Raw genomic sequence first — 25,495 nt, forward strand, 5'->3', positions numbered from 1 at the left:
TGTGGCCACAAAGGGCTTTCTCCTGTCAAGGTGGGTAGATGCCTTCGGGGCAAATGTGATTTGGTGCTTCCCTTACTTCTCTCATTCAAACTTTGACCTAGGTTTTGACCTGCTGATTGCTTATTTTGCCAGCTGTTCAGTTACTTTAATACAATATACTCTGTGCTTAGGGCTTGCATTATTTCGTTTATGTTTTATACATATTTGTATATTATCAGAAGTCTCCCTATGATTTTTAAAGAGCTATATGGAAAATTTTATGAACCCATAGAAATGGTTTAAAATTCCACAGTTTTCCTCTTTGGGGTAATTCACATGATCAGTTTTAATAAGCTAAGAAATTACAGACATAAGTAGATCGTTGAATATTGTTGCATGTTGTAGTGTTAGAGATATCACTCTTTTTAAATACGGCTCCTACTGTCTACACATCTAAGTATAAGGGAATAAGTAGTTCTAAGAATTTACAGCATAAAAGCAGGACATTTTAATCTAGTAATAATGAAAGACTGATCACAATAAGGTCTTAGAAAGTGCTAAAAGAGAAAATACCATTTTCAATATTGGCAGGAGCAACAGTGCTAATGTTCACTGAGCACTTACTACGTTTCCAACTCTACACTATTTTCCATAACTTTTGGATTTATTTTTAGGTATGACTAATTCTTATGGAGGAGATAATTATAGACCTTCATTTATTCAGGATAATGAGCTCAGACACTTAATCCTTAAGGTAAGTAAAGAGATCTATTTGTCTAAGCTGCATTTGTCCTTTCTACTTTGCTTGAGTAGGACGCAGACTTTCTTCAGTTTGCTTCCAGTTGTAAACACACGGGACTCTCTATTACACCACATTTCCCTTAATACAAAAATAAGTTGCACAAGTAACCGTGCCTTAGCGTGGGATGATGAAAGTAGAGACGGGGTAGGTACTTTCCAATGTACAGAGCAAAGCTTGTCTTTAATGCTAAACTTACACCACCTACTGCACTCACCTCCTATGCCATGGGATCTGTTCCCCCATCACCACCACCTTCAAAGTCATCTACTTCATATCCTATTCCTTCAGGATTCTGTTCTCTGAACATTAGCCAGTTACTATTATGAGCTATCAGTTGATGCTTTGACATTTCTGTTCTCATTACACATGCATGGGTTTTCAGATTCACTGGTCTAGAGGTTTATTTGACATGGAAAATATGGCCATGTCATTGGCTTATCCTGCCCCCAGGAGGTGGTAAGTGTCTTGATCTTGTGCTATGACTCCTGGCCTTTAAGCCGCAGAATGATTAAACAGAAAGATTCTATATATATATATATATATAATATATATATAGTATATATATATATATTATATATATATACACACACACACACTTGTCCCTTTTCTTCTAATTTTTTTTAAATATGAAATGTATTGTCAAATTGGTTTCCATACAACACCCAGTGCTCATCCCAACAGGTGCCCTCCTCAATACCCATTACTCACCCTCCCACCCCCCAGCAACCCTCAGTTTGTTCTCAGTTTTTAAGAGTCTCTTATATTTTGGCTCCCTCCCTCTCTAACCTTCTTTTTTCTTCTAATTAAAAAAAAATTTTTTTTAATGTTTATTATTGAGAGACAGAGAGAGACAGAGTATGAGCAGGGGAGGGGCAGAGAGAGGAGGAGACACAGAATCTGAAACAGGCTCCAGGCTCTGAGCTGTCAGCACAGAGCCCGACGCGGGGCTCGAACTCACAGACCGCGAGATCATGACCTGAGCCGAAGTCGGACAGTCAACCAACTGAGCCACCCAGGCGCCCCAATGTTTATTTATTTTTGAGAGAGACAGAGCATGAGCAGGGGAGGGGCAGAGCGAGAGGGGGACACAGAATCCAAAGTAGGCTCCAGGCTCGGAGCTGTCAGCACAGAGCCTGACATGGAGCTTGAACCCACAAACCGCAAGATCATGAGCTGAAGTCAGGCGCTTAACCCACTGAGCCACCCAGGTGCCCCGAAGATGAAGATTTTTAAAGTTAGAAAAATGTATAATATGCTTTGGAAACTTTCTCACCAATCTTTAGGTGATTCTTTCATTCATAACTTAATATATACTGGTTCTGCCCTTATAGAATATGTCTGCCTAAGTCACTTCATGTTTGTTTCCAGTTAGTAGAAATTAATCAAGGAAATGTCCAATGGAAATGGAGTGCCAGACTCATCCTGTGTCCATACATATCCATTTCCATATAGGTTGCTTCCCAAAGGATGTCCTGGGCAGATTTCAGTGGGAGTAGCTGATGTTAGAATTTTTGTAATTTAGTTTTAAATGAGCGGCACCTTATCATAATTCAAAAAGTATATCTATCATAGGATGTCTTCTCTTTTCCTTGTCCCTAGTCTACACAGTCCCTTCATCTCAGAACATCCTTGGGAAAGTGCTATGGATGTGTTTTGATATCTTTATAGTTTCTGTATGCGGTATAGAATTTGGTATAGGTGTTTTTTGTATTAGAAAATCTCTCAACCATATATTCCATGGCTAAACTTTCCATGTCAAAAACGAGTTTAGATTGGAGTTCATTCAATTTGATGTTCTTCACAAATCCTTTTACATCTTAAGAAAATGTCCTAATTTTACTAGCTCTATGAACACTCTTAGGTTTTTTTTGTTTTGTTTTGTTAAGTTTGAGAGACACAGAGAGATTGTGAGCAGGGTAGGGGCAAAGAGAGAGGGAGAATCTCAAGCAGGCTCTGTTATGTCAGCACAGAGCCTGATGTGGGGCTTAAACTCGTGAACTGTGAGATCACGACCTGAACCAATTCAAGAGTCTGATGCTCAACCAACTGAGCCACCCAGCTGCCCCAACCACTCTTAGTTTTATCGCTACAGCAATTTCACAGTCTCTGAATGTGTGTAAGAAAGAAGATATTTAAAAATATTTACTTTTATATTTTTAAATCCTAGACTGCAGAAGGCTTCCTATTTGTGGTTGGATGTGAAAGAGGAAAAATTCTCTTCGTTTCAAAATCAGTCTCCAAAACACTTAATTATGATCAGGTATCCAAAACTGAGGATATTTTCCGCCTGATGTTTAATTTTTTTTGAACAAATACTTACTTCTGGGTTCTCCTCCTGAACCCTGTCTTCCCACTGTGCTGGGGGCTGAGGTTTGCTTGGTTAGAACTCCAAGAGAGATGGAAAGAGTGTGGGTGTTTATTACTGACAAGAGTGTTCACTTCTTGACCTCCAGCAAGTTAATTTTCCTGAGCCTGAACTTTCTCTTAAGTAAAAAGGGGAAATGGTGGTTACATGGGTCTCTTAGGATGTAAAGACATAGCTGTCATATTTGAGACTGTCTGAAAAATGTTAGTTGCCCTTCTGTTTCCTCCAAAAGACAGCATTATTATATATTATTAGGTTATATGCATTGCATGTTAGCTTTTGCTCTAATCTCTGGCAACAAACTCTAAAATACATCTTTTATTTATCTAGCTTTGTAATCTCTTTACCTCCTCATTCCTGAACACCATTTAATTTAAATTAATTAATACTTGCCAGTAATAAAAAAGTTACTCAAAAGCTATAGCACTAACAATAATCCACCAGAGTGAATAAACTAGCACCTGTGGTCTCCTTTATTCATTTTAAGTTTATTTATTTATTTTGAGAGAGAGAGAGAGAGAGAGAGAGAGAGAGAGAGAATCCCAAGAAGGCTCCTTGCTGTCAGTGCAGAGCCTGACGTGGGGCTCGATCTCATGCACCGTGAGATCATGCTGTGGTCTCCTTTAAAATAGAAATCAAATTGACCACGGGTTTAATCTTAAATAACTCCCATTAATTTCACCTATTTTATCCCCAAACATGAAAATTTGGAGAGATACAAGATTCATAGATAAAAAGAAGAGGTGCTGCGAACTTACTTATGGAAGGAGTAAGAACCCAATGAATCATACAGCTGGTTTTAGCTGCCTAAGGGACACAAAAGCAGGGCAAGACGTGGTTATTTTCCAACAGAAGATAGAGAACACCATGCACACACACATGTGAAGATAACAATTCAGGATAGCACATAAGTTCCAAATTAGTGACATGGAATCCAGTCCCCCTGGGCACTGACTACTCAGGAGGACTTTGAAATCCCCACCATCATACGGGGTCTGGTCCTCAGCTTTTTAGACTCATAAACCAGGTTTTCTTTGAGGCAAAGAGTTATGGGTATAAACTTCTATTAACCAATGACACGGTAGATTGATTTATAAAATGCTAGTTTTAAAAATATGAGATATCTAACTGCCACCAGGCTAATTGTATCAGCTGGTCCATTTGTTCTGCCTTCTATAATATCTACCTAGCTAATAAAGGATTTCACAAGAAGGGTAATCACTGTGGGTCAGGGAAGGCTTCACATACAAAGTAGAATGTCTGCTTAGGCTTTAAGATGAGCAGACAAGGGAAGGAAGACATTTCAAGTTGAGGAGGGAGTCTGGGGAGTAAAAGGCAATTGACTAGAGTGGCTAGGGAATTTTGAGTTTGTAGAGAAAGGAGTAATGAATTCTAGATGATGAGACCATACAAGTAAAAACAGAGTAGGAATGCTCTACATATTGGGAGAAGGGGAATGGGAAATGGAAGGTGTTCCAGGTTTGATTTTTTTTTTTAACGTTTATTTATCAGAGAGAGGGGGAGAGAGCAAGAATCCCAAGTAGACTGCACACTGTCAGTGCAGAGCCCAAGGAGGGGCTGGATCTCATGAACTGCCGGATCATGACCTGAACTGAAACAAAGCATCGGACACTTAACTGACTGAGCCACCCAGGCACCCCAAATTCTGTTTTTTAATAGTATAGTGATTTTTTTTTAAATCTGAGTCACACCATAAAATTACAGATTCTCTGTGACTTCCATATTATATTATAATGACAATCTCTTTACTTTTACCACATAAAAAAAGTTTAAATCATAATAAGATTTAGAAGTAACAAGTGAATTGGGGGACGTTCACAAGAGTCCACTGAACATTAGCAATTACGTGTCTGTGATTTGTGTGTTTCCAGATACGGTTTTGTGTGCATGTGTTTCTATCTACAAGTATCACCCTGCTTTTAACACTAAGTTAATGTCACACAGTGCAGTAGATGTATTTTTGAGCTTAAGAAAAAGCCACTTTAACAGTTTTTACCATACATTTATATGAAGAAATGTAGAAAAATTGTGGTACTAATTTTAAACAAACATCTACCTTATAAATAGGCTAGCTTGACTGGACAAAGCTTATTTGACTTCTTACATCCAAAAGATGTTGCCAAAGTAAAGGAGCAACTTTCTTCTGATATTTCACCAAGGGAGAAGCTGATCGATGCCAAAAGTAAGTGCTCATCTCAGTATGCCTGTGATTTTATGTAAATATGCTACTTACCTAAAAGCACAACTATATAATATTTTGAAAATTAGGAAATTATGGTTTTATAAAGAGGAAATTTAGTAAACTTTACAATCATTAACCTCAGAGCTCAAAAAAACAGTATAACTAGAGAATTCCTTCATATTCGTATGAAGATGCTTTGGAGAATATGTGATTATTTCATATTCACTATTTTTCATCTTTATAAGATGCTAATACAATCTTTATAAGAAAGCATCATTTGGGATTAAAAAAATTGCTGGAGTTTCTATTATTCAGCTACATGCTGATAAACAATTCTCTTTCTTATATGGGTTAGGTTTACTCAGTTTGAAAGACCTTGGTAACTGTACTTTGGAAGTGTAACTATTGTTTATCTTCTCTGAAAAGACCTCCCTGAAAATGTTTAGTGCCAAACAATTATTTATACTGTCTGATGCTTTATGCCATTGATTACTACTATAGTTAAGGGGTTTTTTTCATTAAAAATTTTTTTTTCATTAAAAATTTTTAAAATTTCATTTCTTTTAGATTTCTTTTATTTCTACACCCAGGGCAAAAAAAGGAAGATAAATTACAAGTGTTTAGAAGGTATAAAAATATGATTCCTTGGCAAATGCTCTTTTTGGTATATTTCACTTTGTGGTTTACTGTACAATGATGCCATTGCTTTAACCATTTTTGTTTTTCGATTTTCAACACATTTGAAATGTGTCCCTTGACATTTCTTATCTATATGAAAATTTTCTTTTCCACCTCTTCTCCTGCCCCCTCCTACTATGAAAGCTGATTTGCAAGTTCATAGTAATTTCCACAGTGGAAGGAGTCACGTGTATTCTGGCTTGAGACGATCCTTTTTTTGTCGGATAAGGCGTTGTAAAATCTCTGTCAAAGAAGAGCATGAATGCTTATCCACCTCAAAGAAAAAAGGTATCATCATCTTAAGATGTCAAATGATTTAAGGCATGCGTATAAAGTTAGCGTCCTAAAAACTTTCTATACAGAAATAATAAAGTGTATGGTCAAGGCAAATAATTGAGGCCAAAAGCATCAAAGGAAATGAGATTGTTTTTTAACCAGAGTTACTAAGACTGGCTCATCGTGTCTTTCAAATTTATCAGGTAATTACATATTTTATTTATTGCCCAAGTTTTTAATGGTGCTGTTGGAATCAAATGGCAATCAAATGGGAAGAGATTGAAATAAAACTTTTGTTATGAAATACCATCGTTACTTTTAAAATATAAAAGGTAAGTCCTTAAAGAAAAACTGTGATAGTACAAGAGCCCGATTTGATTAATTGGTGAAAGTTTCTTAAGATGTTTCAGGGGTAGTTTCAATTCTTTTAGTTCTTTGGTAAATATTTCTAGTTCTGTTTTCTTCTGATTCTTTTATAGGTTTGTCCTATTTACATTTTGAACTGAGTTAACACTCCTCTATTTTACTTAACCGAGAAACTCCAGGGACTACAAAATGTCTCACACTTTTTTGCCTAAGAATATATTAACCTATTATGTATAGGATTTCCTATGCAAATTTTAATGTGAGATTTGCTTTCATATCCTTTAAAAGGATATTTATATAGGGGCGCCTAGGTAGCTTAGTTGGTTAAGTGTCAGACTCTTGATTTGGGCTCAGGTCATGATCTCACAATTCATAAGTTCAAGCCCCACATCGGGCCCCGCACTGACATTGTGGAGCCTGCTTGGGATTCCCTTTCTCTCCCTCTGCCCTTCCCCAACTTGTGCTCCTGCTCTCTAGCTCTCTCCCTCTCAGAATATATAATATCTCAGAGATATTTATAAAAATCTCAGGATATTTCTATAGAGCTGGAAGATTCTATTTATTTACAAGTTTTGGTCAAGTCTTTTTTGGTGACCACCCAAGATGATAATCACTAAATACTTATTAAGTATATTTCTGTGCCAGATCAGATACTGTGCTAAGTGTTTTAATTCCCATGAAAACACTATTCTTACCCCTGATTTAGAATCAAAGAAGAGAGACTTGAAGAGATTCAATAACTTGCAGAAAGGGAACTAGGCAAAACTCACACTCAAACCTAAATCCCCTGCTCGTCTGTTACACTCTAAAGAAACATAAGTGGAATGAATCAGCAGTCATAAGAGAGGAACTGTTTTAATCCATCAATTGCTGCCCTCTTGCCCTTGGCTCTGAGTGCAAGAGTTGCCCCCTGGGGGTGAAGTCACAACTGACCTGGTAATGAAGAGGCTGTGGAATCCAGCTGACTGTGATCAAATTTTGCTTTATCACTTGCTAGCTCTGTAGTAGTGAACAAGTTTCTTAATCCCTCTGAGCCAAGTTTCCTTATCTATAAAACAAGATTATTCACAGGATTGTATGTTTTGTGGAGTAGGTAAGTGCATTGATTCTGGAACCAAACTGTTGAGGTTTAAATCCTAACTTGTGATTAACTTTGTGACTTAAGATAAATTACTAAATCCTTCTGGGTCTTACTCTTTTCAACTATAAAAAGAAAATTACAGAACCTCCTAGGGTAGTTATTAGGATTAAATGAGTTAATACATGTGATGTGCTTACCATGGTTCCTAGCATAGTAACACTAGATAAATGTTAGGAGCTGTTATGAGTATTACTAGAAGTAATGCATGTAAACTCTTAGGACCGTGCAAGCAGATGATGTTGTCATTACCTCAGGGTGCCTGTTTTCTCTGCCTTCCTTCCCAAGTCAGCCAATTCATCTTATATTTGACATTGCCATATAATGTAGAACTAGTCTCCAAGGGCAAGAATATTCCTTCTGCATGGATGGTCCAAGGAGTCATGCTCCATGTAGACCCTGGACTGTAGTACATTTTACCCTTAGGATTTAACTGGAAGTAAACCAATATCATATTGGGTAGATCCAACCATAAGTGAATCCCTTAATCTATACAGCAATCCATGTGAGAGAAAAACATGGCAGCCAATGCAACTACTTTAACATGACCGAGATCTTGGTGGTGTTTTACACAAGTTGTAAGTTGAGTAAAGTCTAAAATTATCAGGTTTTGTAAGTGTTTTAAAGATTAATGGTTCTGGTCCAAGATGGCGACATAGGGAGACCCTGAACTCACCTCCTCCACAGACACACCAAATCTATGCTTATTTATAGAGTACTTCCTCCTAAAGAAGATCTGAGGGCTGACTGAACAGCTTGTGCGCAATACAAGACCACATACAGAATGGCACAGTAACAAAGGGAAACCCTAGCCGACACTGTGAACTGTAGTGGGGAGGAATAGTACTGAGGGACTCTGAGGAGATTTGTCTGCCCTGGGACACACAAAAAAGCCACACTTTAAAAGTGCAACTAGAATATACAGGAACCAGCCCTACAACCTTGTCAAATGGCAGGGAGCTACTGGAACTCTCTCCAAGTCAGAGAGGCTGATGAACACTATGGTTCACATTCCTCCTCCAACTTGATAGTATGGATGAGAGCAGGGTCTGGGTGACCTAGCTGGCCTTCTGCCTCATTGAGCCCCAGACCCCTAGTCTACACCAGCCCGGTTGTCCCACTAAGGCAGCTCCACAACAGTGCAGAACAGGACACCCATGGTCACCTCACTACAGCTCCGGCTGCTTTGCCAAGGTGACACAAGTACAAACCACACTGGAATACTCCAGGCCCACATCACTTCAGTTCCAAACGGTTTGCTAGGGCATCCTAGCACTCTGGGAACACCTGGTCCATACCCATCTCCACATCATTTGCTCTGCTAGAGCAACTTGTATGCTGAACCCTCCCATACTGTGGCTTGCACCCACTTCAGCTTCAGCTATCCTGCCTGAGCATCCTCTGTGCAGAGAGCCCTGAGATCACCCCAGCCCATGTCTACACTTCAGTTTCAGCTATCCTGCCAGGATTCCCTCTGTGCAGAGAGCTCCAGGACCCACTAGCTGGTATACACTTCTCTTTCAGTTGTTTTACCAGAATACCTTCTTTGTGGAGAATCCAGGGACCTCCCTAGCCTATGTCCACTTGAGCTGTCCCACTGGGGCACTTTCTGTGCAGATGGTCCTAAGTCCACCTCAATTTATGCCCAGTTTAGCTCTGGCATCCCACCAGGGCAGTCCCAGCATGGAGTGCCCTAGGACCCCCATTGACACCAGCTACAGTTCCAACCAGCCAAAGTCGCCAGATACAGAGTCCACACAGGGAATGACCACACACAAGACCATTCCTTCAAGTTTAGGAAAAATAGCTGTTCTACCTAATTCATAGAAACAAACACAGAAAGGCAAAATAGGGAGATAGAGGAATGTGCTCCAAATGAAAGAACCTCAGAAAAAGAACTAAATGAAATGGAGTTAAGTAATATGCCTGATAAAGGGTTTAGAGTGACAATCATAAAGATGTTCACCAGATTGGAGAAAAGAGTGGAAGATCTCAGCGAGAACTTCAACAAAGACAGAAAATATAAAAGAAAACTATCTGAGTTGAAGAATACAATTTCTGAAATGAAAAATACACTAGAGGGAATCAACAGATTAATAGATGCAGAAAAGGATCAGTAGTCTGGAAGATAGGGTAATGGAATGCACCCAAGCTGAAGAGCAAGAAGAAAAAAAGAACTTTAAAAAGAGAGGATAGGTAAGGGATCTCTTCAACAACATCAAGCAAACAAACATTCACATTATAGGAGTCCCAGGAGGAGAAGAGGGAGGAAGGGAGGGAGAGAGAGACAGAGAAAAGAAAAGAAAGAAAGAAGCAGAACACTTATTTGAAGAAATCTCTATTTCAGGGAAGGAAACAGCTGTCCAGATTCAAGAGGCACAAGAGTCCCAAAGAAGATGAACCCAAGGAGGTCTGCACCAGACACATCATAACTAAAATGTTAACAATTAAAGATAGAGAATTTTAAAAGTAGTGAGAGAGAGGGGTGCTGGGTGGCTCAGTCGGTTGAGCATCCGACTTTGGCTCAGGTCGTGATCTCGCAGTCTGTGAGTTCCAGCCCCACGTCAGGCTCTGTGCTGACAGCTCAGAGCCTGGAGCCTGCTTCGGATTCTGTGTCTCCCTCACTCTGTTACCCTCCCCTGCTCATGCTCTGTCTCTCTCTCTGTCAAAAATAAATAAACATTAAAAAAATTAAAATAAAAGTAGTGAGAGAGAAGTAATGTGCCACACAAGGGAAACCCCATAAGGCTATTGGCTGATTATGGAGTTGAAATTTTGCAGGCCAGAAGGGAGTGGCATGATATATTCAAAGTGCTGAAAAGAAAAAAAATCTACAACCAGGAATACTCTACCTAGCAAGGTTATCATTAGGAATTGAAAGAGAAATAGAGTTCCCAGACAAATAAAAGTTAAAGGACATCATCACCACTAAACTAGCATTACAAGAAAAGTTAAAGGGACTTCTTGAAGTGGAAAAGAAAAGGCCTAACTTAGAAGAAAATTATGAATATCAAGATATAAAATATGACAACATATAAATAAAATGGGGAAAGGAGTAAAAATAAATATTTTAGAATATGTTCAAACTTAAGTGACCATCAACTTAATATGGGCTGCTATATACTTACGATATTATATATGAACCCCATGGTAACCACAAACCAAACAACTGTAATAGGTACATATAACATAGAAAGAAAGCCAAGCAAAACACTAAAAGTCATCAATCATAAGGGAAGAGAGCAAGAGAAGAACAGAGAAGAACTACAAAAACTACCAGAAAACAATAAACAAAATGGCAATAAGTACATACCTATCAATAATTACTTTAAATGTTAATGGTCTGAATGTTCCAATCAAGGACATAGAGTGATTCCATGGATTAAAAAAACAACACCCTTCTATATGCTGCCTACAAAAGGCTCGCTTCAGACCTAAAGACCAATACAGACTTCAAGTGAAGGGATGAAAAAAGATATTCTATGCAAATAGAAGCAAAACAAAAACAAACAAAAAAACCTTGGGTTAGCAGTACTTGTATCAAACAAAATAGACTTTAAGATGGAGACCGTAACAAGTGACAAAAGGGGCAATACATAATGATAAAGGGATTAATCCAAGAGGATAGAACAATTTTAAGTATTTATGCATCCAACATAGGAATACCTAAATACATAAAGCAAATATTAACAGATATAGAGGGAGAAATGGACAATAATAGTATACAATATATACACAGTAATACAAAAATAGTAGAGGACTTTAACACCCCACTTACATCAATGGATAGATTATCCATGTAGAAATCAATAAGGAAACAGTGTCTTTGACACGTTAGACTAGATGAACTTAACAGATACATACAGAACATTTCATCCAAAAACAGAATACACATTCTTTTCAAGTACACATGGGGCATTCTCCGAGATAAATCACATGTAGACCACAAAACAAGTCTCCACAAATTTAAGAGAATAGAAATTATACACACATCTTTTCCAACCACAACAATATGACACTAGAAATCAATCACAACAAAAAAACTCTTAAAAACAAACACATGAAGACTAAACAATATGCCACTTAACAGTCAATGGGTCAACAAAGAAATCAGAGAGGAAATTTAAAAAAATACATGGAGACAAATAAAAATGTAAACACAATGGTCCAAAATTTTGGAGTGAAAGTACTTCTGAGGTAAGTTCATAGCAATACAAGCCTTCCTCAAAAAAAAAAAAAAAAAAAATCTCAAGTAGTCTAACCTTACACCTAAAACAATGAGAAAAAGAATAAAGCCCAAGGTGAGTAGAAGGAAATAATGAAGAGCAGTACAGAAATAAGTGAAAGAAAATCCAGAAAAGATCAAAGAAACCAAGAGCTACTTCTTTAAAAGATAAAATTGATAAGCTGTTAGTCAAACTCCTCAAAAAGAGGTCCCAAAACAGAAATGAGAAGTGTCAACCAGGCAATTAGAGAAGAAATTTAAAAATATATGGAAACAAGTGAAAATGAAAATATAACAATCCAAACGCTTTGGGATGCAGCGAAGGCAATCCTGAGAGGAAAATACATTGCAATCCAGGCCTATCTCAAGAAACAAGAAAAATCCCAAATACAAAATCTAACAGCACACCTAAAGGAAATAGAAGCAGAACAGTAAAGGTACCGCAAACCCAGCAGAAGAAGAGAAATAATAAAGATCAGAGCAGAAATAAACAATATAGAATCTAAAAAAAACTGTAGAGCAGATCAATGAAACCAAGAGTTGGTTTTTTGAAAAAATAAAATTGATAAACCTCTAGCCAGGCTTCTCAAAAAGAAAAGGGAGATGACCCAAATTGATAAAATCATGAATGAAAATGGAATTATTACAACCAATCCCTCAGAAATACAAGCAATTATCAGGGAATACTATGAAAAATTATATGCCAACAAAATGGACAACCTGGAAGCAATGGACAAATTCCTAAACACCCACGCATTTCCAAAACTCAAACAGGAAGAAATAGAAAGCTTGAACAGATCCATAATGAGCGAAGAAAATGAATCAGTTATCAAAAATCTCCCAACAAATAAGAGTCCAGGACCAGATGGCTTCCCAGAGGAATTCTACTAGACATTTAAAGCAGAGATAATACCCATCCTTCTCAAACTAGTCTAAAACATAGAAAGGGAAGGAAAACTTTCAGACTCATTCTATGAAGCCAGGATTACTTTGATTCCTAAACCAGACAGAGACCCAGCAAAAAAGAACTATAGGCCAATATCCCTGATGAATATGAATGCAAAAATTCTCAATAAGATACTAGCAAATCGAATTCAACAGCATATAAAAAGAATTATTCACCATGATCAAGTGGGATTCATTCCTGGGCTGCAGGGCTGGTTCAACATTCACAAATCAATCCGTGCGATACATCACATTAATAAAAGGTAAGAACCACATGATCCTGTCAATCGCAGAAACAGCATTTGACAAAATTCAGCATCCTTTCTTAACAAAAGCCCTCGAGAAAGTGGGGATAGAAGGAACATACTTAAACATCATAAAAGCCATTTATGAAAAGCCCACAGCTAATATCATCCTCAATGGGGAAAAACTGAGAGCTTTTTCCCTGAGATCAGGAACACGACAGGGATGCCCACTCTCACCGCTGTTGTTTAACATAGTGTTGGAAGTTCTAGCATCAGCATTCAGACAACAAAAGAAAATCAAAGGCATCAAAATTGGCAAAGATGAAGTCAAGCTTTCACTTTTTGCAGATGACATGATATTATACATGGAAACGCCAACAGACTCCACCAGAAGTCTGCTAGAACTGATACATGAGTTCAGCAAAGTTGCAGGATACAAAATCAATGTACAGAAATCAGTTGCATTCTTATACACTAATAATGAAGCAACAGAAAGACAAATAAAGAAACTGATCCCATTCACAATTGCACTAAGAAGCATAAATTACCTAGAAATACACCTAACCAAAAGATGTAAAAGATCTGTATGCTGAAAACTATAGAAAGCTTATGAAGGAAATTGAAGAAGATATAAAGAAATGGAAAAACATTCCATGTTCATGGGTTGGAAGAATAAATATTGTTAAAATGTCAATACTACCCAAAGCTATCTAAGCATTCAATGCAATCCCAAAAATTTGTATGGAACCACAAAAGACCCCGAATAGCCAAAGTAATTTTGAAGAAGAAGGCCAAAGCAGGAGGTATCACAATCCCAGAGTTTAGCCCCTACTACAAAGCTGTAATCATCAAGACAGCATGGTATTGGCGCAAAAAGACACATAGACCAATGGAATAGAAGCCCTAGAAGTAGACCCACAAAAGTATGGCCAACTAATCTTTGAGAAAACAGGAAAGAATATCCAATGGAAAAAAGACAGTCTCTTTTGCAAATGGTGCTGGGAGAACTAGACAGCAACATGCAGAAGGATGAAACTAGACCACTTTCTTACACCACTCACAAAAACAAACTCAAAATGGATAAAGGACCTGAATGTGAGACAGGAAACCATCAAAACCCTAGAGGAGAAAGCAGGGAAAAACCTCTCTGACCTCAGCCGCAGCAGTTTCTTACTTGACACATCCCCAAAGGCAAGGGAATTAAAAGCAAAAATGAATTATTGGGACTTCACAAAGATAAAAAGCTTCTGTACAGCAAAGGAAACAATCAACAAAACTAAAAGGCAACCAACCGAATGGGAAAAGATATTTGCAAATGACATATTGGACAAAGGGCTAGTATCCAAAACCTATAAAGAGCTCACCAAACTCCACACCCATAAAACATAATCCAGTGAAGAAATGGGCAGAAAACATGAATAGACACTTCTCTAAAGAAGACATCCAGATGGCCAACAGGCACATGAAAAGATGCTCAATGTCGCTCCTCATCAGGGAAATACAAATCAAAACCACATTCAGATATCACCTCACGCCCGTCAGAGTGGCTAAAATGAACAGATCAGGAGACTACAGATGCTGGAGAGGATGTGGAGAAATGGGAACCCTCCTGCACTGTTGGTGGGAATGCAAATTGGTGCAGCCGCTCTGGAAAACAGTGTGGAGGTTCCTCAAAAAATTAAAAACAGATCTACCCTATGGCCCAGCAATAGCCCTGCTAGGAATTTACCCAAGGGATACAGGAGTGCTGATGCGTAGGGGCACTTGTACCCCAATGTTTATAGCAGCACTTTCAACAATAGCCAAATTATGGAAAGAGCCTAAATGTCCATCAACTGATGAATGGATAAAGAAATTGTGGTTTATATACACAGTGGAATACTACGTGGCAATCAGAAAAAATGAAATATGGCCTTTTGTAGCAACGTGGATGGAACTGGAGAGTGTGATGCTAAGTGAAATAAGTCATACAGAGAAAGACAAATACCATATGTTTTCACTCTTATGTGGATCCTGAGAAACTTGGCAGAAGTCCATGGGGGAGGGGAAGAAAAAAAAAAAAGAGGTTGGAGAGGGAGAGAGCCAAAGCATAGGAGACTCTTGAAAACTGAGAATAAACTGAGGGTTGATGGGGGTGGAAGGGAGGGTGGCTGGGTGATGGGTATTGAGGAGGGCACCTGTTGGGATGAGCACTGGGTGTTATATGGAAACCAGTTTGACAATTTCATATTTAAAAAAAAAACCTGCCATATTTTATTTCCTGGGCAAGACATCAAGTTTTTATAAAAAGAATAAAATGCTGAGTATGCATTCCAGCCATAAAAAAAAAAATGAGAGGTAATTGCTAACAGCACAGAAATACAAAGGATTATTTTATTTGTATGTATGAAGAATTATATGCCAACAAATTGGATAACCTAGAAGAAATGGATAAATTCCTAGAAACACACAATCTTCGAAAACTGAATCAGGAAGAAATAGAAAATCTGAACAGAACAGTTACTAGTAATGAAATGGAATTGGTAATTTAAAAACTCCAAACAAATAAAAGTCCAGGATGGATTAACAGGTGAATTCTATGTAACACTTAAAGAAGAACGATTACTGGCACTGTGCTGACAGCTCAAAGCCTGGAACCTGCTTCAGATTCTGTGTGTGTGTCTCTCTCTCCCTGTCCCTTCCCCACTTGTGCTCTGTCTTTCAAAAATAAATAAATGTAAAAAAAAAAAAAAGATTACCTATTCCTCTCAAACCATTCCAAAAAAATAGAAGAGAAAGGAATGCCTGCAAGTTTAGTTGATAAGGCCAGTATTACTCTCATACCAAAACAAGACAAAGACTCTACAAAAAAAAGGAAAATTACAGGCCAATATCTCTGATGAACATAGATGCAAAAGTCCTCAGGAAAATATTAGCCATCCAGATTCAACAATACATTAAAAGGATCAGTCAGCATGATCAAGTGGGATTTATTCCAGGGATGCAGGGTTGACTCAATATTTGCAAATCAATGAACTTGATACATCACATTAATCAAGATAAAAATCATGATCATCTCAATCGATACAGAAAAAGCATTTGACAAAATTCAACACCCATTCATGGGAAAAACTCTCATCAAAATGAGTTTTAAGGGTACATATCTCAATAAAGGCCATATATGGCAAACCCAGAGCTGATATCATACTCAATCATGAAAAACAGAGCTTTTCCTCTAAGATCAGGAACAAGGATGTTCTACTTTTGCCACGTTTATTCAATATAGTACTGAGAGTTTTAACTACAGCTATCAGATAAGAAATAAAAGGTATCTGAATTGGTCAGGAAGAAGTAAAATGGTCACCTTTGCAGATGACATGATACTAAGAAAACTCTAAAGACACTCAAAAAAACTACTAGAACTGATAAATGAATTCAGTAAAGTTGCAGGATATGAAATTTGTATATAGAAATTTGTTGTGTTTCTATACCCTAATAAGTAGCAGAGAGAAGAATTAAGCAAACAATTCCATTTATAATTGCATGCAAAACACTAAAATACCTAGGAATAAACTTAACCAAGAAGAGAGACCTATTCTTTGAAAACTACAAAATATTGGTGAAAAATTGAAGATGACACAAACAAGTGGAAAAACATACCATGCTCATGGATTTGAAGAATTAATATTGTTAAAATGTCTATACTACACAAAGCAATCTACAGATTTAGTGAAATCCCTATGAAAATACCAACAGCATTTTCACAGAACTAGAATAATTCTAAAATTTATATGGAACCATAAAAGACCACAATAGCCAAAGCTATCTTGAGGGGAAAAAAAAGCTGGAGATATTACAATCCCAAATTTCAAGATATACTACAAAGCTATAGTTATACAAACAGTATGGTTCTGGCACAAAAATAGATGTAGATCACTAGAACAGTACACAGAGCCCAGAAATAAACCCACCACTTATATGGTCAATTAATCTACAACAACAAAAACAATAATACACTATGGGGAAAAGACAATCTATTGAATTTATGGTGCTGAGAAATCTGGACAGCTACGTGTAAAAGAACAAACCTGGACCACTTTCTTACACCATTTACAAAAATAAAATCGATTAAAGACCTAAATGTGAGACCTGAAACCATAAAAATCCTAGAGGAAAACATAGGCAGTAATGCTTTGGGCATTGGCCTTAGCAACATTTGTCTGGCCAGATATGTTTCCTCAGGCAAGGGAAACAAAGACAAAAATGAACTATTGGGACTACAGCAAAATAAGTTTGAGAGAAATCATCAACAGAATGAAAAGGCAGCCTACTGAATGAGAGAAGGTACTTGCAAATGATATATCCAATAAGGAATTAATATTAAATCATACAAATAACTTATACAACTCAACATCAAAGAAATAATCAATTTAAAATGGGCAAATGAATAGACATTTTCCCAAAGCCATACAGATGGCCAATAGGTATATTCAAAGATGCTCAACAGGGGCACCTGGGTAGCTCAGTCGGTTAAGCGTCCAACTTCAGCTCAGGTCATGATCTTACAGTTGGTGGATTCAAGTCTCACGTCAGGTTCTGTGCTGACAGCTTGGAGCCTGGAGCCTGTTTTGGACTCTGTGTCTCCCTCTCTCCCTCTGCCCCTCCCCCGTTCATGCTCTGTCTCCCCCCAAAATAAACATTTCTAATCATCAGGGACATGCAAATCAAAAACACAATGAGATATAACCTTATACCTGTCAGAATGGCTGCAGTCAAAAAGACAACTGTTGGTGAGGATGTGAGAGAAAGGAACACTTGTGTACTTTTGGTGGGAATGTAAATTACATGGAAAACACTATGGAGGTTTCTCAAAAAATTAAGAATAGAAATACCGTGATCCAGTAATTCTACTTCTGAATATTTAACACCCCCTCCCAGGAAATGAAAATGCCAATTTGAAAAAATATATGACCCCTATGTTTATTGCAGCATTATTTACAATAGCCAAGATATGGAAGCAACCTAAGTGTCCATCAATAGATGAAGGGATAAAGAAGAAATAGTGTACACACACACATACACACAATATGGAATATTAATTCAGCCATAAAGGATGAGATCTTGAGATTGCAACAATATGCATGGATATAGAGGGTTTTATGCTAAGTAAAATAAGTCAGATTAAAGGCAAATACCATAGGAATTCACTTATATGTGGAATCAAAAACCAGAACAGACCCATAAATACAAAGAACAAGCTGATAGTTGCCAGAGGAGAGATGGATGTTGGGGAGGGATGGACAAAGAGAAGTGAAGTGGGAGAAACAGGCTTCCAGCTAAGGAATGAGTAAGTCATGGGGATACAAGGTACAGCATAGGGAATACAGTCAATAATATTGTTATAGTGCTGTATGCTAATTGCACTTGAGAGCATAACGTATAGACTTGTCAAATCCCTATGTTGTACACCTAAAACTAATGTAACATTATGTGTCAACTATATTTCAATTAAAAAAGATTTTCAGAAAAATTTGTCTTCTGGGAATAGAAGAATTTCCAAATGGTCTAATTTAGTACTTGTATTTCAGTCATGTCTTTGCATTGGTGCATGGCTAGTGCCCAATGTAACCATACTTTACTTCTGTAAAACTTGATTTCACCCTCAGTGCTTCTAAACTTTGCAGCCTCACAGGTTTGATTCTCAACTTCTCTATTCTTTCTGATAACCACTGTTTTAGACTCCTGTCTCAAGTAAGAGATTATCTAGGAGCAGAAGAGGAGGAGAGAGCAAGGAAAGTAGAGGAAAACAGATGCCCTGGGCAGCAGTGTCCAAGATTGGTGCTGAAATTTTGTTGGTGGAGATTCTTCCTCACTTGCATTTTCTCATAGCTTCTGTCATAATCTTAGTTTAAAAAAAAAAACCCTGCAAATGTGCTATGCTTAAGTAAAAGTGGTAGAGAGGCTTCTGGGTAGCTCATTCAGTTGAACATCCAACTCTTGATTTCAGCTCAGGCCATGATCCCAGTGTTGTGGGATGGAGCCACATATCAGGCTCTGTGCTGAGCATGGAGCCTGCTTAAGATTTTCTCTCTCTCTCTCTCTCTCTCTGTCTCTGTCTCTGTCTCTCTCCCCTCCCCACATTCCTCACCTCCACTGATGCTCGCTCTAAAAAAAAAAAAGTAGAAGTATGATACCATTGCCAAACATAGTAGTATCTAATTAAATAGATTTTGGTCAGTCAATAATTACTGAGTACCTACTATGTGCCAGGCACCATACCAAATGCAAAGGATACACTAAAAACAGACAAGTCATTGCTCTAGTGAACGTTGTATTATAGACACAGGAGGCAGCCAGTCAACTGCAAATTAACGAATATTTTAGGTAGGGGAAAGTACAATGAGATCAATAATATGGAATAATGAGGACAGGGACTAGAAAGAGGTAGTTACTTCAGAATACTCAGAGAATGTCTCCTTAGGTGACATTTGATATCTGAGACCTGGATAATGAGAAGGAGCCAGCTATGCAAAAATCTCTGGGAAGAAATTCCTAACAGAAAGGAGACACTTGGCATTTGGGGGCACTTGGCAAAGAACAGTGTGACTACGCCCTAGATGCAGGAGATAGTGATAGGAACGGAGGCAGTTGAGGCCAACTTTGGAGACCCATATGGGCTAGGGACCAGGTGTGCTGGTCATTGTTCAACAACCAGCTCTCTGCACACAGTTCTGATATGAATGTTGGTTGACATACTTTCCTTTACAGTAATAAGGTGAAAGTGAAATCATAAAGAAATGTTGTCAGGACATCACTCATTTTTTAAATTATTAGTGACTTTGCTGAAATGATAGTTTTTTAATATTAGAGGATTATTTACTCAATTTTTGTGCTATTTACTACATAACAACTAAAGGCACAACATGCTTTAACGTTTAATCTTCATTATTAATTTCTCCACCATTTTCATAGGTCTAGACAATCAGGGGAAAACAACTAAAGCCCTGATCTGTAGCTGTGCCAATATCTGTGGTGTAAGTAGTCACTCTTTTACCTACATGAGGCCACTGAATGTGGGACCGGGAAGGGATGCAAAGTAACACGCCATTATATGGTATTGTGTTAAAAAAAGAATTGTTTTTCAAGAAATACTTACTAAGTACACAGTATGAGCCAAACACTATTCCATTTGCTGGGGCCAAAGTAATGAACAAAACAAAAACTTTTTTGATGGTAATAAGTGTTATGAAGAAAAAGAAAATAGAATAAGAAGTTAGATTTAGAACCAGACCTTCACATCACTCTTTCACAATGTGTTAAAACATTGTCTTAAAAAATAAGCCATAATTATGTAGCTTCATTAACTAAGATGTGTTCTAATTTTTCAAGAACAAAAGTTTTACCATGAATAAAATTTTCTTAAAACAATGTTTTTCATCTTTTTTCTCTATTTTTAATTTTAGTTTTTGTGTTTTATAATACACATAATATATTGGTATAAGAGTAGATATATAAAGTGTATGCACATGAAAGGGCTTAAAATTTTTTTCATAGCATGCACAATAAAAAATGTTTGAAGGCAACTGCTTTAGCAATTAGATAAGTAACAGACGAGCCTCGGGGGCGCCCCTAGGAACATCTCTGCATTTTTAATAGGCCCCTAACCTACTAGTAAGGAAGAACATTTCTGTATTGTATTAGGTCCAGTGGGAGCTAAGTGGCCATTATGCAATAGATTATGAAGTACCAAATTAGACACCCTGAGTATACTCTCCGCCTTAGGATCTCTTGTGAACACCACACGAGAGCCAAGACATGTAGACCAGCTGGGAGAGCCTTAAGAAGCATTTCAAAGGATCCGTCCCCTAACAAGGCAAACCCCACAGCATGATCAGTGGCAACATGAAAGATTTAAGAGGGCAGTTTGATAACATGCTTCACCATAGCAAAAGTTTATTCCTGAATTGAGAAGGTGCCAGTATGGAAGAGAAGATTGAGCCTGTTAAGCCTATAACTCAGGCACCTACCCAGATGGCCCTGAAGGTTTAGCAGCCTTCGATCTCTGAAACAGAATACCAGCAGCAACATGAGGCCACCCTACTGGAAGGAATGGAGAATGCAAGCCTAGTGGTAGATCCAGAACCATTAAAACACAGGCAACACTTCTTTCCAGGAAATCTTCCCTTTCTGGTTGGGTTAAGTCCCAGGTATCTACTTTTGATAGGTAACCCATTAATCCTAAGCTCTTTGCTGCACTGTATCACAATAATTTTTTGTATTTGCATCTCACACTAGAATGAGAGTTTCATATGTTTCTATGACGTCTGACACATTGTAGACACTCATCTACTGAAAGCTTAAATGACCATCTTCTTGGGTTTTGTTTTGTTTTCCCTGATTGACCACATAATTGCTGTCAAATCCACAACAATGAAGAATCCAGTGAATTAATCTACATTATAATGTTTTTGTTTCATCCAAAAAGCAATCTAAACATTTTAAAAGATTTGACCCCAAGAAGTTTCAGTCATGAGAGTGGGGCCACCATGATGTAATTAGTGCCCATGTAAGAAGAGACAGCTGAGAGTTTACTGTCTCACAGAGTGAGGTAGTAGGAGTCTACAAGCCAGAACAAGAACCCTCGACCAGAACTCAGCTATGCAGTCATCCTGATCTCAAAATTCCAGCCTCCAGAGTTGTGAGGAAGTACGTCTGTTGTTCAAGCCACCCAGTCTGTGATGCTATGTTATGGGAGCTCTGGCTAAGTAAGATAGGAAACAACTTGAATTTGAACATAATTCTCATGAGAAGTCATTCTGGAAAGGCTCTGCAGTGGGAACCAAAGGAATCTGGGTCTGGTTGAAAAAACCTGTGTTTATTGAATAGGCATTTTAAAATTTGGCTGGAAATATGGAACTACAAGTCGTAAGTTGGTGGTAGGACTCTACCTTGTCTAAATTCTATGCCACCTTAGATTTTTTGTTTTAGCCTTTGTGGTATTCCTAGAACTGGATATATACATTCTTGAAGGATTTTTCTTAGATAAGGGCACCTAAGTAAGTGCCAAGAGAAAGGGCACTTTCTGTGTCTAGTCTCTTAACCCTTTGCAAACACACAAAAAGGAAATAAGATGCTCTCCATGGACTGCATAGTATGTTACAGTATTGTGAAGCATGGTTCCATTACAGTATTTGAAAATACTAAATCTTCCCTGATGAATATGGATGCAAAAATTCTCAATAAGATACTAGCAAATCGAATTCAACAGCATATAAAAAGAATTATTCACCATGATCAAGTGGGATTCATTCCTGGGCTGTAGGGCTGGTTCAACATTTGCAAATCAATCCGTGCGATACATCATATTAATAAAAGAAAAGATAAGAACTATATGATCCTGTCAATCGATGCAGAAAAGGCCTTTGACAAAATTCAGCACCCTTTCTTAATAAAAACCCTTGAGAAAGTCGGGATAGAAGGAACATACTTAAACATCATAAAAGCCATTTATGAAAAGCCCACAGCTAATATCATCCTCAATGGGGAAAAACTGAGAGCTTTTTCCCTGAGATCAGGAACATGACAGGGATGCCCACTCTCACCGCTGTTGTTTAACATAGTGTTGGAAGTTCTAGCATCAGCAATCAGACAACAAAAGAAAATCAAAGGCATCAAAATTGGCAAAGATGAAGTCAAGCTTTCACTTTTTGCAGATGACATGATACTGTACATGGAAAATCCGATAGACTCCACCAGAAGTCTGCTAGAACTGAAACATGAATTCAGCAAAGTTGCAGGATACAAAATCAAGGTACAGAAATCGGTTGCATTCTTATACACTAACAATGAAGCAACAGAAAGACAAAGAAACTGATCCCATTCACAATTGCACCAAGAAGCATAAAATACCTAGGGATAAATCTAACCAAAGATGTAAAAGATCTGTATGCTGAAAACTATAGAAAGCTTATGAAGGTAATTGAAGAAGATATAAAGAAATGGAAAGACATTCCCTGCTCATGGATTAGAAGAATAAATATTGTCAAAATGTCAATACTACCCAAAGCTATCTACACATTCAGTGCAATCCCAATCGAAATTGCACCAGCATTCTTCTCAAAACTAGAACAAGCAATCCTAAAATTCATATGGAACCACAAAAGGCCCCGAATAGCCAAAGGAATTTTGAAGAAGAAGACCAAAGCAGGAGGCATCACAATCCCAGACTTTAGCCTCTACTACAAAGGTGTCATCATCAAGACAGCATGGTATTGGCACAAAAACAGACACATAGACCAATGGAATAGAATAGAAACCCCAGAACTAGACCCACAAACGTATGGCCAACTCATCTTTGACAAAGCAGGAAAGAACATCCAATGGAAAAAAGTCTCTTTAACAAATGGTGCTGGGAGAACTGGACAGCAACATGCAGAAGGTTGAAACTAGACCACTTTCTCACACCATTCACAAAAATAAACTCAAAATGGATAAAGGACCTGAATGTGAAACAGGAAACCATCAAAACCCTAGAGGAAAAGCAGGAAAAGACCTCTCTGACCTCAGCCGTAGCAATTTCTTGACACATCCCCAAAGTCAAGGGAATTAAAAGCAAAAGTGAATTACTGGGACCTTATGAAGATAAAAAGCTTCTGCACAGAAAAGGAAACAACAAACAAAACTAAAAGGCAACCAACGGAATGGGAAAAGATATTTGCAAATGGCATATCGGACAAAGGGCTAGTATCCAAAATCTATAAAGAGCTCACCAAACTCCACACCCGAAAAACAAATAATCCAGTGAAGAAATGGGCAGAAAACATGAATAGACACTTCTCTAAAGAAGACATCCAGATGGCCTACAGGCACATGAAAAGATGCTCAACGTCGCTCGTCAGGGAAATACAAATCAAAACCACACTCAGATATCACCTCACGCCAGTCAGAGTGGCCAAAATGAACAAATCAGGAGACTATAGATGCTGGAGAGGATGTGGAGAAACGGAACCCTCTTGCACTATTGGTGGGAATGCAAATTGGTGCAGCCGCTCTGGAAAACAGTGTGGAGGTTCCTCAAAAAATTAAAAATAGACCTACCCTATGACCCAGCAGTAGCACTGCTAGGAATTTACCCAAGGGATACAGGAGTGCTGATGCATAGGGACACTTGTACCCTAATGTTTATAGCAGCACTCTCAACAATAGCCAAATTATGGAAAGAGCCTAAATGTCCATCAACTGATGAATGGATAAAGAAATTGTGGTTTATATACACAATGAAGTACTACGTGGCAATGAGAAAGGATGAAATATGGCCCTTTGTAGCAATGTAGATGGAACTGGAGAGTGTGATGCTAAGTGAAATAAGCCATACAGAGAAAGACAGATACCGTATGTTTTCACTCTTATGTGGATCCTGAGAAACTTAACAGAAACCCATGGGGGAGGGGAAGGAAAATTAAAAAAAAAGAGGTTAGAGTGGGAGAGAGCCAAAGCATAAGAGATTCTTAAAAACTGAGAACAAACTGAGGGTTGATGGGGGGTGGGAGGGAGGGAAGGGTGGGTGATGGGTACGGAGGAGGGCACCTTTTGGGATGAGCACTTGGTGTTGTATGGAAACCAATCTGACAATAAATTTCATATATTGAAAAAAAAAGAAAATACTAAATCTTAAGCAAAAAGACCTACATATAGCCATAGGTTAAAAAAAAAAATCCAAGCAGCATTTTTAAAGAATGTCATAATCAAACTTTAATCTTCCTACATGATTTCTAAATGGAATTATTTTATTATAAGTTAGAAACATATAGAAAAGACAGGGAAGATTTTTTTTTCTTTTTAAATAAATTTGGGTAATCTTCCTGGAAAACTGTATCTATTTCAATTGCTAAATTAGAACTAATTCACATTTGAATTTTGTGATGAGTCAAAGGAAGTGGCTCTGCCTGGCAACAACCATATTGGTAGACAGGCTTTCAGACAGAGCAGAAGGGGCCTGAAGTCTGAATTCAGTAGGGGCTGTTTAACACCTGTGCAACTGGAAGCAAATTCCTCAATATTTGAAGAATATATTTAGAGAGAGAGATTTTAAAGAGGTAATTAAGGTCAAATGAGGTTATGGAGTGGACCCCTAATCCAGTTTGGCCAGTTTCCACATAAGAAGAGGCAGAGACACCAGGGATGCACACACACAGAGAAGGGGCCCTATGGAGACAGTGAGAAGTGAGCCATCTACAAGCCAGAGAGAGAGGCCTCAGGGAAATCAAACCTGCCAATACTTTTGTATTGGACTTC

The 25,495-nt window shown here is 37.9% G+C and overlaps 1 protein-coding gene across 4 annotated transcripts in view; it reads left to right on the forward strand.

The window, feature by feature from the left end:
- Positions 1 to 25,495, forward strand: part of BMAL2 (basic helix-loop-helix ARNT like 2) — a 123,060-nt gene that overhangs the window by 70,816 nt on the left and 26,749 nt on the right. For 2 of the 4 annotated variants that reach the window (XM_047866572.1, XM_047866571.1), the window contains exons 5-8: positions 654 to 733; positions 2,949 to 3,041; positions 5,235 to 5,349; positions 6,172 to 6,315. In XM_047866572.1, coding sequence (XP_047722528.1) covers positions 654 to 733; positions 2,949 to 3,041; positions 5,235 to 5,349; positions 6,172 to 6,315 — 432 coding nt within the window. The remainder of the gene's footprint in view (positions 1 to 653; positions 734 to 2,948; positions 3,042 to 5,234; positions 5,350 to 6,171; positions 6,316 to 25,495) is intronic. The other 2 variants (XM_047866574.1, XM_047866573.1) reach the window with 2 other exon arrangements.

Source organism: Prionailurus viverrinus, chromosome B4 (assembly GCF_022837055.1).
Source record: "Prionailurus viverrinus isolate Anna chromosome B4, UM_Priviv_1.0, whole genome shotgun sequence".
In the NCBI taxonomy this organism is placed as follows: domain Eukaryota; kingdom Metazoa; phylum Chordata; class Mammalia; order Carnivora; family Felidae; genus Prionailurus; species Prionailurus viverrinus.